The 14,620-nt window shown below is 38.6% G+C and overlaps 1 protein-coding gene across 1 annotated transcript in view; it reads left to right on the top strand.

Moving 5' to 3' along the window:
• The window catches only part of FNDC3B (fibronectin type III domain containing 3B), a 297,291-nt gene that overhangs the window by 228,604 nt on the left and 54,067 nt on the right, over nucleotides 1-14,620 (top strand). The window contains exons 18-22 of the mRNA XM_018553783.1: nucleotides 1,030-1,135; nucleotides 2,545-2,717; nucleotides 5,342-5,455; nucleotides 8,528-8,677; nucleotides 13,628-13,908. Coding sequence (XP_018409285.1) covers nucleotides 1,030-1,135; nucleotides 2,545-2,717; nucleotides 5,342-5,455; nucleotides 8,528-8,677; nucleotides 13,628-13,908 — 824 coding nt within the window. The remainder of the gene's footprint in view (nucleotides 1-1,029; nucleotides 1,136-2,544; nucleotides 2,718-5,341; nucleotides 5,456-8,527; nucleotides 8,678-13,627; nucleotides 13,909-14,620) is intronic.

Raw genomic sequence — 14,620 nt, 5'->3', positions numbered from 1 at the left:
ATGTTGGTTTTCACTAAACATGTCCTCTGCTTATCCAGTTTTTCCTAATATGCTCAGTTTCATTCACCCATGTTCTCAAACATTTTCTTAAAACTGAAATCCAGGCAGAAATTAAAGAAACAAATGAATGCGGTTATGTATTCAGTAATACATTTATATTTTTTGAATGCAACCAGTGGAGATTTGACTTGGTATCAGCCTTTTAATTACCTATATTTTAGCACTCAGACTAGGTAAGGGAGGGGGCAGGAGTAAAGAGCCAATCTGGTGTGTTGCATGCAAACGTGCTGACAAGGAACATAAAAATAGGAGGAGAGAGCAGAGTGAGCAGATGGATGACCTCATCAATCTTATGCTGCTTTTTCACTGTTCCGTTGGCAAGCTTGGGTGAGGAATAGACACCACTGTATTCCTTCTACAGTCCAATAGAGTAACAGAGAATGTGGTGTCCTCTGCTTGTTTGTGCCATGTGGCATGGTTGTGTATATCTCTGGATTAGATGAATAGAAATACAGATCATTTGGTAGGTAACTGCCTCAATATATGCATTTCATTTTTGGATATAGCTGTTTGACTGGAGTTCAGTTTTAAAGTGAACCTTTCATAAAAAACAGCTGTGTTTAACTGCAGTTGGTCAATGGTTGACTTATAATGATAACTGTAACTATGATAATTTCTTTGTGTTCTTCCTTCACTGTCTTATACATCCACGAAAAGACAAAGCCTGCTGCATGCAAACTTTGATGTGCTAGTAAAATCTAGAGTAAACCCTGCCTTCCTCCTCGTGCTTTTTGGTTGGCACAAAACAAGACTTCACATTACCAGGAAGCGTGCACAGGGATTGTCTATCCAGTCAACCATTCCCCCACTGTTGTAAAACTTGATAGCATTACTTTACCACCTTCTGGTGAAATACCATGGCAGCACCCTGGGAAAGATATAAGGGTGACAGTGCAGCATGCATTTTGCCTGGCAGATTTAGTGACTGGTTTGTCTAAATTATGTCTCTATCTCAACAATATTTTTCAGTGTTCTGAAAGTCAGCCTTTTCGCACATTGTGTGTAGCACCTGGTCCTTGTCAAACACCAAGAGTCGTAGGCAAACCAAAGCATAAAGAAGTACATTTACAATGGGGTAAGTACCTGCAGGACTTCTATGAAAGAAGCAGTGTTGCTACTAGCTCCAGCACGTGTAGTTTCCATTTCCTGATCTGGTTTTGGCCTTTTTTAGGGAGTAATGGCCTGCGTGCCCAGACTTTGGTATTCATAGGTGCCACAAATTCAAGAGCTAGTAAACACTGCACTTACTGTAGTTAGACTGACCAGGGTTAATGTTTCTTTGATTACAACAGAAGTGGCTACTTTGGTTTTCTGCTGTGGAGGTTTGTGGGGGAAATACTGTAAATGTTCTACTTACAAGTAAGTTACAAGCAGTTTTATAGGTTATGGCAAAGAATTGTAACTGTAAGCAAAGCCAAAATGTAATAGAATGTATCCTATTAAAGAACTACTAAACTCAACTTACATTTTTGCAACAATGTATTCATACTATTTACTAATACTGAATGTCAGTAACTATAACCATATCTGCACATAACTTGACATATTCAATACTGCAATTATATTGTCTGTAAAGGTAACCAAAGCCTGTAATAATGTATTATCAACCAGTCTGGATGGCTCTTCATCACTTATAATCTCTTCCTGTCAAGGCAAAAAGGTCAGCTCAGTTTTGTGGATGTTAGGCCCCAATGGAGGCTGACCTGTCTGTTGCCTGAGCTCAGTGCTCATATCCGAAATTGTATCTAGCTGCCGTTGGTCATTAAAGTATTTAATACTTTTTTTTTCATGTAATCTACAACATCTTCCTATTCACTGTCTGGTATTAGCACTTTAATGCCAGAGTTCAGGTAGGGAACAGGATGCCCTGATAGCTTGACACTCAGACTGTTCTGCTATGACAAGGAGAGAATACAAGCAAATAGGCAAAAACCAAACATTTTAAGAAAGTTAAGTCTGCATTGTAATGCCAGCTTGAGGGGAGATTTCACAGATGCCCAGTGGTGACTGGTTCAATTTAAACCTCTAGCAGGTTTGCTTTGTTCTTCATTGTAATAAATGGACAGGAAATTATCTGAAAGATAATGGATTTCACCACACAATGTTCTCCGTGTTTAACCCTTACTTCTTTTAGTTTGTACGTATCTGAATCAATGTGTGTTTAACATTTTCCTGAGAAACAATTCCTTTTTTTTTTCTTGCTTGTGTGCTTCATATTTGACTGATGAGCACTATGGCCATGTAGGAATAGACTGTGGAACCTTATCATGCTTCTACTGCAACTCCTTTGTAATTTTGGTGTATTATTCCTTTAATTAGTAGTCAGTCACAGTCCTAAGACAAAAAGAAAGGACAATTACTCAATTATGCACCGAGGCTCATCTTCCAGTAGACGTTAATAAATTATTGAAATGTGTTACAATTTTAATATGCAGTTTTTCATTATGCATTTCGATTTACCCAAAACCTACCCTTTCTCCTCAGATCCCCCTGTGATGGGGTCAGAGTGTCAGGTATCAGAGTACAGCTTAGAGCTCAGTGTACCTGGAGGACATACCACTGAGGTTTACCATGGAAGTGATTTGGAATGTACAGTAAGCGATCTGCTTCCTGGAAGCACTTATCAATTCAGCGTACGAGCCCTGAATGACGGAGGAGTAAGTGATTTTGTTCTCTGCGTAATGCAAATTCATGTGTCATGCATAATGTCTTGTGTATTTTCTCAGTGCTATCATTATACACAATTGTTTATTTGGATCGTTAATGGTGCTTTCAGTTTGCATTTTCAAACATGGATATTTTTATTTTTGTATTATTTACAAGTTCTGTTACATCCGGAAAGTGTTGATTTACTTAATTTGTGTAAATTAAAGTTGAACGCCAGGCAGATATAAAAGCAGTCAATAGAAATGTCCCCTTCAAACCATACAGCAACCAGGACCTTTTGATGCTTGAAAACAGCAATGGTGCTCGCAGTGATGTCCATGGATGGCGCCATTCAAATCCAGAGATGATAGCAATGAAGATCACCAGCACTCGCAAAATGGAATAAATCCTCAGGTTCTTTTTATTATAGAACAGCATCACATGTATCATATAGGCAACGTTTCGGAACCGCGCAGCGTCCTTTTATCAGGGCAAACATAGTGACTATGTTTGCCCTGATGAAGGGACCCTGCGCAGTTCCAAAACGTTGGCTATATGATACATGTAACACTGTTCTATAATAAAAAGAACCTGAGGATTTATTACATTTTGCGAGTGCTGGTGATCGTCATTGCTATCATCACAGGCAGATATAAAAGGCACCAATTAATACAGCTCTCTATTCATTAATATATTAGTGAATGTATTGTTTTAAATGTAAGCAGTGTAAGTTTTTAAATGTGACCTGGTATCAGCCTCATGCAGTCCCTGTACAGCAGGGCTTAGGCTGGTAGAGAGAGATGCAGCACAAGGAACCAATTATATGTAAAGTCTACGTTGTTTAAAACGTTATTTTCAGAGATGGCAAGGTTGGGCAGGAAATGAGATAACATTATCACTGAGGTTTCTGATGACCTCAGCTAATAATGGGCATCTTGAGAAGGAAGAGGCATTTAGAGTTAAGATACTGATTAGGGATTTTCACCACTTAAAATGTGTTGCCTATGCAGAAGCTTTATGTTGTTTAGTGACTGGCATTATACAGGTGAAACTCGAATAATTAGAATATCGTGCAAAGTTCATTTATTTCACTAATGCAACTTAAAAGGTGAAACTAATATATGAGATAGACTCATTACATGCAAAGCAAGATAATTCAAGCCGTGATTTGTCATAATTGTGATGATTATGGCTTACAGCTCATGAAAACCCCAAGAACCCCAAATCCACAACCTCAAAAAAGTAGATTATTACATGCAATCAATAAAACAAGGATTGTACATAGAACAATATCGGACCTCTGAAAAGTACAAGCATGCATATGTACTCAGTACTTGGTTTGGGCCCCTTTTGCAGCACTTACTGCAATTACTTTTGCACGATATTCTAATTATTCGAGTTTCACCTGTAAGTGTACATGTCCACACAAACCTATTTCTGGCACTTTTAAGTTATGCATTGCAGGTGAGGTGATTAATATTACATGCCTTTTGTCTCTATTGACTACTTACCAGAAGAGATTTCATTTTCAAGATCACAAATCTGGAATCCATGTCATACATTAATGAGGACTCAACAACATGTATGGGGGAATTCCCCCAACCCCACAAGGCTATTGCATTCTGAGAGCAGAGGGTGTGCTGTTGCCAGAATGCCCAGACAGTATCTGCAGCTGACTGTACGGTTGTTTGAATCGTTCAATTAAAATATCCACTTTTGTCCAACGGGGTGGGGGAGTCTTGACAGTACTCAAATTTTGGCTGAGGCTATTCAAGTAGTGTATGGCCAGCTTAGGTGCAAAGCCTTGTGCTACATCTTGCAATCAGACATTTCCTAGTGGAAAAGCTGTAGATAAAGGCCAAATCTTAAGTAGGGTATGCCCTGGTATATTTTTTTTGTTCAACCTGCTAAATGCAAAAAATGTAACAGATTCCTCCATCCATGCTGAGCAGCGTGAATGGACACATCTCCCTCTGTGAGCTTTGTATTCTGACAACGGCACTGCTCACTGTCAGAGTACCCAAGCGATGCTTGCAGCTGATCACCCAAGGAGTTTCCAAAATGTTCCTTCGACAAATATCGATCTAATGATCAACTTCTGTTGAGGGGTTCGGGTCACCAACGGAGCAAATTCGCTCTGTGTACCCAGCTTTACTCTGTTCTATAACTTCTCTATTTTTTATGGGACCACAATAACAAATCATGACTTTTGTCAGAATCTGTTTAGGCAATGCTTGCAGCAACAGCTCTATGCAGAGTGCTTTAAAGCACAGTAACCTATCAAAATTCAATATTATAGCATTGCATCTCTTTCATCAGATTCATATACAGTGAAGTGAATTGACAAGTAAATTGCTTGCATGCAAATCTCTTTACCTTTCAGTTCAAAAAGACTTTACTGGACCCTGCGCCAATAATTTATGGTATCAAATGTGACAGCAAAAGTGGGATAAACTTGTGGTATGCATTATACAGATTGTGCTTGAAAAAGAAAACTTTGCCTTCTCTTTTTCAAAATGTTTCTTTTGTGTTTTCAACATATAAAAGACCTGACTAAATCAATCTTTAACCACGGATTTGAGCAAGCCTTTGATTAATCAGTGAATGGAACTCACATATATTTTTTTTATTTCAGTATGGGCCCTATTCAAACGCTACAGAAGTCACGACTGCTGCAGGACCACCCGCACAGTGCAGGCCTCCAGTTCTGACATTCCTCTCTGACACATGTGTACATATAGGTTGGGAGGTAAGATGAGTGTCTGCTTTCATAAGAAAACGTTGGTGTCGTCAGAAATACAGCCCTTTATTGAAGCCCTTCTTTACAACACTTCCACTGATGAGACAGAAATGAAATTATTGCTCTGACTGAACATGTGCTCAGCATATTTGTAGGCTGCTTTATATACAGAATCTTCCTTTCATTTAGCACAGTTTGACAATGCAGCCATGTTTGAAAACTCTTCTAAAGTTTGTAAAGCTAAACCGAATGATTTATCTTTTTTTTCTACTCAAAGCTGCATCCCAAACAGATATAAAAGATACAAACTAATGCAGTTCTGTATTCATTAACACATAGTTAAATGGGTTTAAAATAAAATAACAGTAAAAGTACCTGCATTTCACCTGGTATCAGCTTCCTGCATTGTCTGTATAGCAGAGCTCAGAGTAGCAGAGGGAGAAGCAGCACAAGGAGCCAATCATCTGAGCTGCACTACAAGGACTAGGGTGATAGGAGGAGAGTAATAGAGCGATACGCCTATCAGTCTACTGATTCTTCTTTCACTGTCCAGGGCAGGGAGGAGACCTGTTAAGCTAGCCATACACTGGTAGAATTTCTGCCAGTTCATGGGAATCTGCCGAAATCCTAACGGAAGGTGGCCCTGCCGGTTTGACGAAAGTCGATTATCCAATTGATTTTTGTCGAAGGAGCCAGTCCATAAATTGTCAGCTGAACAGTGACTAAAGCCAATCAGCTACAGTGACTGTTTCAGCATTCTGACTGGTGCCAGTAGTCAGAATATAATAGCCGGCAAGGGAGATTCCTCCATCCTGCGGGCTGAACAAGAAAAAAATGTTAAGTGTGTGGCCAGCTTTAGTTGTAATGAACTGCAGCAGAGAAGAATCAATTAACTTCTCCTGCCATATAGGATTGGGCTGTGTAAACCTAAGGACTGGATGGACAGAAACACAAATCTTTCGGCAAGCAAAACAATTCCTATTTATGTATTTCATCTGTGTATTTAGTTGTGTGCCTGGACTTTGGCTTTAAGGGCTAGTTCACACCAGATGCAGTTGTGATGCAGTCTGTTCAGTTTGGCAGGTGCATCAAAATCGCATCGCAATGTTTTCCAATGGGATGTCTGGTGCTCTGTTCACACCAATGCAGTCCGAAAAAATACTGCTTGTCTCATTTTAGCTGCACCTGATCACAACAGAACCTCAACATTAAAACCGCATGCAAACGCACTGGACTGCACCTGAAAGCCCATTTTAAGCTAATAAAAAGAAAAAAAAGTGTTAAAAACACATTGCACTGCAGCTGCACAGACGCACGCAGTTATGGTGTGAGCTAGCCCTAAGGCTTGTGTAGTAATTTGCGACCGTGGACAAACTAGATTCACTTTTGGCTCTTACTGTGTGCCTATAGGGATGAGTTTAGTTGAATGCCAGATATAGAGATCATTTCATGTGTGTAGATGTCTAAAATTGCTACTTGTGATTTGACAACCTCCGCTCTCAGCTTCCTCCTACCCTCTGCTGCATAAACATGAACGCTTGGGTGACGTTTTTATGTTTGGCTGTAATCTGCATCTACAGACTTCTGGAGATAGTTGGATGATGCTTGCATGTTTGATTGATCTCAGATGTATACGGGCAGCTTCAGACAATATCTGTCTCAAATCAGTTTACTTGGTGTTTTGATGGAACTAACTTGTAATTACATAGTTTGGACAGCAAAGAAACTTTGCTGTCAACATAACTGCCTAAAGGATACGTCCAGGCAAAATAACAGCTGCAATACATGCATATTTCCCCATGTTATATCCCTTTAAAGATCCTACAACTACAAGAAAATACTGGTTAGTCTGCCAGAAATGTACTCCACTCTTAAGCCCTGTTGTGGACTGAAAACACACATCTCCCGATAGTTGGAGGCTTATTCAATTGATGAAAATTGATTTGTTTCACTAACTTATATTCATTTACTTATTGGATTAAATAGGTGCATGTTATGTCTATTATATAGCAATTGTGCAATAGTGGTGGCATCCCCCCGATAGATGAAGAGACTTGTGTACTTGATGGAAATTGATTTGTTTCACTAACTTATACTTACTTACCTGTTGGATTGAATAGATGCATGTGTCTATTATGTATTGAGTGTTTTTTTTATCACTGTTGTTCATTGTTGTTCAATATTTACACGTATATATGAAGGTTACTTTGATTCATATATTTTATATTATTATTTTTAAGCGTGGCACTTATATTTATAAATATATCCTTTACATACACTTTAACATTACTGGGCCCAGGCTGATCTGATTGTTTGTCCAGGTTTTGGGCACTTTGTGGCTGGGTAGATTGCATGGTGGACAATATAAGTGGTTATATTATATGATGATCCCATACCCTGATGACAGCTCAGATCACAGCCATTAAAGGACACAGAGGCCACCTGTGTCTTATTTCTGCAATTACATTTATAAATGGCACTGCAGAAATACTCCTCCACTCTGCCATTCTTAAATGTATAGAGGTAGTAAAGTGGTTAATAAACAACCACAATTCTTCTGGTAGCTTGTCGGTGATTGATCTTGTGCCTTCAGGTTGCCTAAGAGAGATTAGGGAACTGATGAGCAGTGGGTTTTTTTTGTTTTGTTTAGTTCATTTTGAGTGATTTTTTTTGTTTTACAAAAAATAATAATTGAACTTGGCAATAAAGCTGACAAATGCTATTTTTGGGCTAGAATTGCTGACTTTTAAAAAAGCCACAATAAATTTTTGAACATCCAGCATTTTTGAAACGATTAAAGACTGAAGAACAAGTAGGATGTGATTGCTTTTATCTTTAAGTATGGCTGTCATGTGCAGCACAGTAATGGCTAATTGCCTGCACTTGTCATTGTTTAGTTATTGTAAGCTCAGTTTATATAGTGTCAGTTGGGACCAAATGGTTATTGGACGCGTGTAATGCAACAGGCACATTTCCTGTCTATCCTTTTATCAGTGCTTCCTTTGAGGGTGCAATTGAATTTTCCCTCCTTCACAGTCTTGTGGATTTTATGAGACAATTAAAATGCATTTTCTTTTGCAGAGTCCTGAGAGCAATGGTGCGGACATCTCTGGATACAGACTACAGTGGGCAAAGGAAGAAGATACCCCAGAATTAGTTTACAGTGGCTCTGACACCAGTTTTCAGATGTCTGATTTATTACCAGCAACACAATACTGCTGTAAACTTCAGGTATGATGACATGTTTTTGGCAAAACACTGACAACAGCTTAGTATATGCCGCTAATGTGTAACAGAGAGGTCAATATCTGAATTTTTTTTCAACTTTTGTCTTTTTTAGCAGGATATGAAATAAATAATGACTTTTAGCCAAGCCTTTCTGGCTTCATCCTCAGTTTGTGTGTCTTTGTTACCCCTTTGACTGCCTCATTTTGCCTCTACCTCTCTTAAGCTTTGTCTCTCTACCTCCCTCAGTATGTCTCTCTCTCTCTCTCTCTTTCTTTCTTTCTTTCTTTCTTTCTCTCTACCTTCCTGAATATATCTCTCTCCCCCTCAGTGTTTCTCTCTTACTCTTTTTCTCTGTACCTCTCTCAGTATTCCTCTTTCTCCTTTTCTTTTTCTATCTACCTTCCTCAATATTTCTCTCTCTCTCTCTCTCTCTCTCTCTCTCTCTCTGTCTCTCTCTCTTTCTCTCTCTCTCTCTCTCTGTCTCTCTCTCTCTCTCTCTCTCTCTCTCTCTCTCTCTCTCTGTATCTGTGTCTCTTTCCCTTCCTCGCTTTATGTCTGTCTCTCTATATTTTCCTTTTTCTACTATGTATACTTGTATCTCTGTTTTCCATCCCTGTATTTTGTCTTAAATTACAGACTTCCCCAGGTCAAAACACAAGCAAAATGTTTACAGAGTAAACTAAAGTCACGGTGTAAATACATTTAAATGCATACGCTATGCTGTTTCTCATATACTGAAAGCCTGATTCATCAAAGTGCATGTCCTACAAATTTCTTACAGGAACTATTCAGGTTGAAATATGCCTTGAAAGTTTCAACCTGACACATCAATCTTGTATATTTGTTTAAAACTACCTTATTAAATCAATCATATTTTCATTTTTGGATAGAATGAGGAAGGGTTAGAGTTAGGCTCTCTTATTTGTTCAGTTGACCATTGCCATTGAAACTGAAATTGAGGGAAAATCCAAAATTGTGCGATGTATCTTTCCATGGAGAAACTTATCTGGTGAAAACGGTTTAAGAAAGGATTTCCTTCGCTTTGGAGAAATGTCCTCTAACTCCATGTTGTGTCTATGGGACAAGAATTAAAGTGAAAACTCCCCTATGGGACACAGATGACAAACCACATGACAACCCCTTTTCACTCTATCGAAATCTAAAAAAATAAACAGTTTTGGCTTTATATGCACTTCAGGTAACAGAATCATATAACCAATACCTAGCAGTAGAAAGCAGTCTTATAATCTAACTGCTCTAAATATATAAATTGCCCTTAGTTACTCTGGGTTACCATACAGTCCTACCCTTTACATTGCCTTATTAAATAAGCCCATTTGGACTTTGGCAGACAAAACAATGATCTGATTCTAATTCGACTTCTGCCTTTCAGGTGAGAATATGCTAATCTATCTGTGATAACAAGATTAATGCAACCAATTTTTACGGTAATGAGTACATACAAAACAGAATGAGTTTTCTAACAAAGATGACAGCCGATGCCCCAGACCAATTTGGAGCACAGGAAATAATTTCAGCAGCAGGCTATAAAATGATGTGAGGTTTTCATTGCACCTGATGATTTCAGCTGAGACTAAAAATGAGCCTAGAGCTATGCGAAACCTATATTTACCTCTGAGTGCACGTCCTTGAACCAGCTCTTGAAACTGTATTAACACCTTTCACCATAGCAACCGGTTTGTAAATTTATATAGAAGAAACTGTCAATCAGAAAAACCTTATCAAGCCTGACCAAAATAGGAGCATTAGTCAAGATTGCTACAGATGTTCTACGCTTTCTAAAGGAGTAATCATTACTTCCTGCTCAGAATGTTTTCAAATGTGAAATTGATGCATAGCCTGTTGAAGGACCCATGCTATTTATTCTGTACTGTTCTCTTTTCATAAAAAGTTGGATTATGCAAAACTTAAGTCCTTTTGGGCAAAATTAGAGTTATCCCTAGAAAGGACTGTACATCTAAATACTATAAAATGTGGTTTTAGATCAATATGAAGTCTTTAAAATGTATGTAATATAGTATAACCTATTAGTGAAAACATAAACTGGAAAATTTAAATAAAAAGAGTGCTCACTGAAAGATGATAAAATCAACACACTAGGTCTCTTACATAGAAGCTGCTAAAAGGGCAGTTTGTCTTACACTTAACTACCAATAATTATCGGGATGTAAAGTATAAAGGAACAAGCTCAAAGGTGCCTATGGACAGCAGATACTTTTAGTCATCACTGTATTTTGTGTTTTTCAATGCTTTTAAAAGGACAGCTGGCTGAACATTTAAGCTAGTCATAGCCTTGAGATGATGGATACATAATCCACTCAACATTAGCCACATTGGGTGACAGTACCATGTCTATGGACACTATCAGATGCCTGAGCAAATGCTGATCTCTTGTCTGATTGCTGTTCTCTCTCCCTAGTTTATCTGGCACCAGAACTCCCTTGCTGCTCCATTCATGTAAACTTGATCGCTCATGGAATCAGAGCATCTATGTTCATGTGCCAGCCATCCAACAAACAAACATCCAGGAAGTCATATTGTACATGTACATTCATCTGCCCACTCAGGCCTGTGCCCACATCACCCTAGTTGGTTACCAGGCTTTTCTGTGACAATTGAAAATAAGGCCCTACATGATTTTCTGCATTTGAGAGGACCTTCCTCTTTTGACTTGCATGGGGCAACTGCAATTAGGGGAGTAATGCCCCTTTAAGAGATGTTTTAAAACTTTCCAGACAAATTGCATATTACAGACATATATTTACATTACCTATATATTGTTTAAAGAGAAGAAGATGTAGGTGGTGAAAAGCTTGTTGAGAAATGCACCTCTGTTGTCAGGGGTCACCTCTGCTAACTTTTTATTTACTTTTACGCTGCCAAAATCTTCTTAAGCTGTGAGCTGTTCAGTGTCTGTAACCTTTTTGCAGATATGACTCACACCGGAATACATTCTAAGGCTCAGAAGTGTCTCTAAACGGCACCGTATTACATTTAGCTGTTAACAGGCATATGCCTAAGATTTTATATCCAGAGCTTTACTTGGCATTGCTGCTCTAGATTTGAATAAGAGAAGATCAGTGACCCCACAGAAATGGAATAATACAGCTCATGGGGAAGTGTGTTCTCTTTGATAGTTAACATGGATGGTTAACTAAGAATGATGCCAAGTTGATGACATATCTTAGTTTAAATAATAAATAACTACATTAAATTACAATATATGCAGTATTTCTTTCAGAAGACAAACGGGGAAGGTGCCCACATTTGTTTTTTATTTTCACATGTAGATATCTGGGTACGTCTGGATATTTCAAAATTAAAGGAGTTCTAAATCACATCATATACTGCAATATACAGTTTAAACATCAACATTGTTATAGGAATACATATTATAGTTGATTTGATAATGCTATGAAAGCTTATGGGAAAAAATTCCATCTGCACATAACTTTCTATCACTATCTCTTTCCCTGCTGCTTGATGTGATGCAATCTCGATTTCTCAAGACTACATAGCCTATAATGCATTGCTTTCAGCTAGCAGTAATCATGTTACCTTGTTCAGACATTGAGTTGTTGTTCAGAAGATAGGCTCCATCTATCCTTGTGACACAAGGAAGTGCATTTTCACAGGGATGAGAAAAAATGGTGTTAGTGCAACTACATCCTATGGGCATCTTCAATAAGTAAGTTTACACACTTTTAGATCAATATGGTTATTAGTAGTGGAAATTAAATAAAGAAATACAATTTTAGTTTTTGACCATAGATACCCTTTAAGACAAACTTGGAAGCCTAAAATATTTTTAGCACAAAAGGCAATGCTTATGACGGTTCTACTGCCAGAGATTACTGGTCTATGATATTTAAAAATTATTCCTTGAACACATTTCCCACTGAATTCCATCCGATATATGGTCTAAAGGAAAAACTAATGTCTGGCCTTCTGTGGAGAATTCAGAAGCAAATGTACCAACTCAAAGAGCTAACACTAGAAGCCAGGATGTCACTCTACAACTTTTATAGGATGTTAGCTTGTATATACAGTCGTCTCAGACATGCACCCAGTCACCATGATTTATTTTCTCACCCTCTATACCTCCAACAAGTGACTTCTACTCGCATCTCTGCAGCAAAGTGGTCCCTGCGTCCATTATCCTCTCATCATCTGCCTCATATATGTCCTTTGTGTCCCCTCTTCACATGGGAAGACCCCCAGTAACTAACCTTCACTGTCCATATCACATCAAAAATCCCTGCACTCCCCTCTTATCTTCCTCCCCATCTTTTAACTTGTGTTTCCTAATGCTACTTCCCCTGGCCCTGCTACTCTCTAGTTAATGTCATCCTTGTCCTCTGTGACTATTTTCTTCTGTTGCCTTCCTCTGTTCCCACTCACTGGTCTTCAGTCTTCTCCTTTTGTATGCCCAGTTTCTTCCTCTTGTGCTCTTGCTCTCCCGTCTCTGTTTACCTCCTCTTCTGTACTTGATCTCTGGTCTGTGCTTCTCTCTGTAGTTACTCTAGTTTCTGCATCCAGTCTCAGGTCTCCACTCTCCTGCTTTGTTCTCATTTCCTCATCTCTGCTTTTTCAAATCCTGCTCTCCTCACACAAGAACATAGCTTTAATCTAGATTGTAATGCAACTTCTATAGAAGCTGTAAACCAGACATAACAAGAATTGTTGTCAGTAGACAACTGCCCAATGAGAGCCAAAACTTTTTGTTTGTTGGTGTCCGCAAGAAAAACAGTTGGCTCAGTTTGTGCAAAAATCTGTCCAATTTGGTACAGGGGCATACCTTTAAGTACCTTACAACAATAAAACCCAATGTATTGACTGGCTTTTACCAATCTTAATGCAATTCTTGACTGCGAATTTATTTAGCTGTATTTCTTGCCACTTAATTGTCTACTGTTACTTATTTCCCCGTAGGCTGTAAATTTGTCTGGAGCTGGACCATTTAGCGATACAGTGAGCTGCAGAACGCCAGCTTCCACCCCATGTGCAGTGCCCAACCTGTATGTGACGGAAGGTGCCCATCTAGAATCATGCACAGTACATTCTTCGGTGTGCCTACTGCTCAACTGGGATGAACCGTGCTGCAATGGATCAGAAATTATTTCTTACCACATAGACATGGGAGATAATAGCATCACAGTAGGGAATGTAACAAGTTATGTCATTGAGGATCTGCAGCCTGAAGAAACCTACCAGTACGTAGCTTTTCATTTTTGTTCTATAAAAAGATAAGCACTTGAAAATATTGCTCGTACCAGAAACAGATTATACTGACTGCAGGCATTATTTATGACACCCTGAATAAACATGGCCATATTGATTTCTCTTCTTCTCCATGTTGACAGTTTGTACGCCTGATAAATATTGCTTCAAATAGCTAGCATAATGTAGGATTATTGTTATATTTTTGATGCCATGCAGCATTTGTCCACTTGGAGCCCCAGTTTACCTCTCTTTGTGCATTCTGATTTGGCATCAGCGAGAACAATTTTTTATTCAGCAATCTAGGAAATTTAATTTGCTAGATTTTCACTTTTGGGTTTGGTTTTATCAGCCTGCCATGCTTACCCTCTGGCTTCAATATATTTGAATAACTGATCTGAAACATGCAAGCAGATCAGGCAATTTTTTTCTTCCCTTCATTTACTGCATCTACTTCTGGCTAGTGATGCCAGAAGAATCAACAAAACAGCCAAACAAATAGCATTTACAGGAGGTCAGCAATAGCATGCTCCACATTTCTCTCATGACAAACATAAACTAGCTCTTTCCCCTCTGCATTGCTGTGCTATGGTAGGATATGAGATTGGCTCTAATCTTATGAGATGCTTAGAACAAAGGAGAATGTTCAAAGAAGAAATAAGAGTGGAACAAACGCCATAGGCATTAAGACACACGATGGACCAA

Source organism: Nanorana parkeri, unplaced genomic scaffold (assembly GCF_000935625.1).
Source record: "Nanorana parkeri isolate BGI_ZX_2015 unplaced genomic scaffold, ASM93562v1 scaffold129, whole genome shotgun sequence".
NCBI classification, from domain to species: domain Eukaryota; kingdom Metazoa; phylum Chordata; class Amphibia; order Anura; family Dicroglossidae; genus Nanorana; species Nanorana parkeri.
This window is presented reverse-complemented; position numbering and strand designations above follow the sequence as displayed.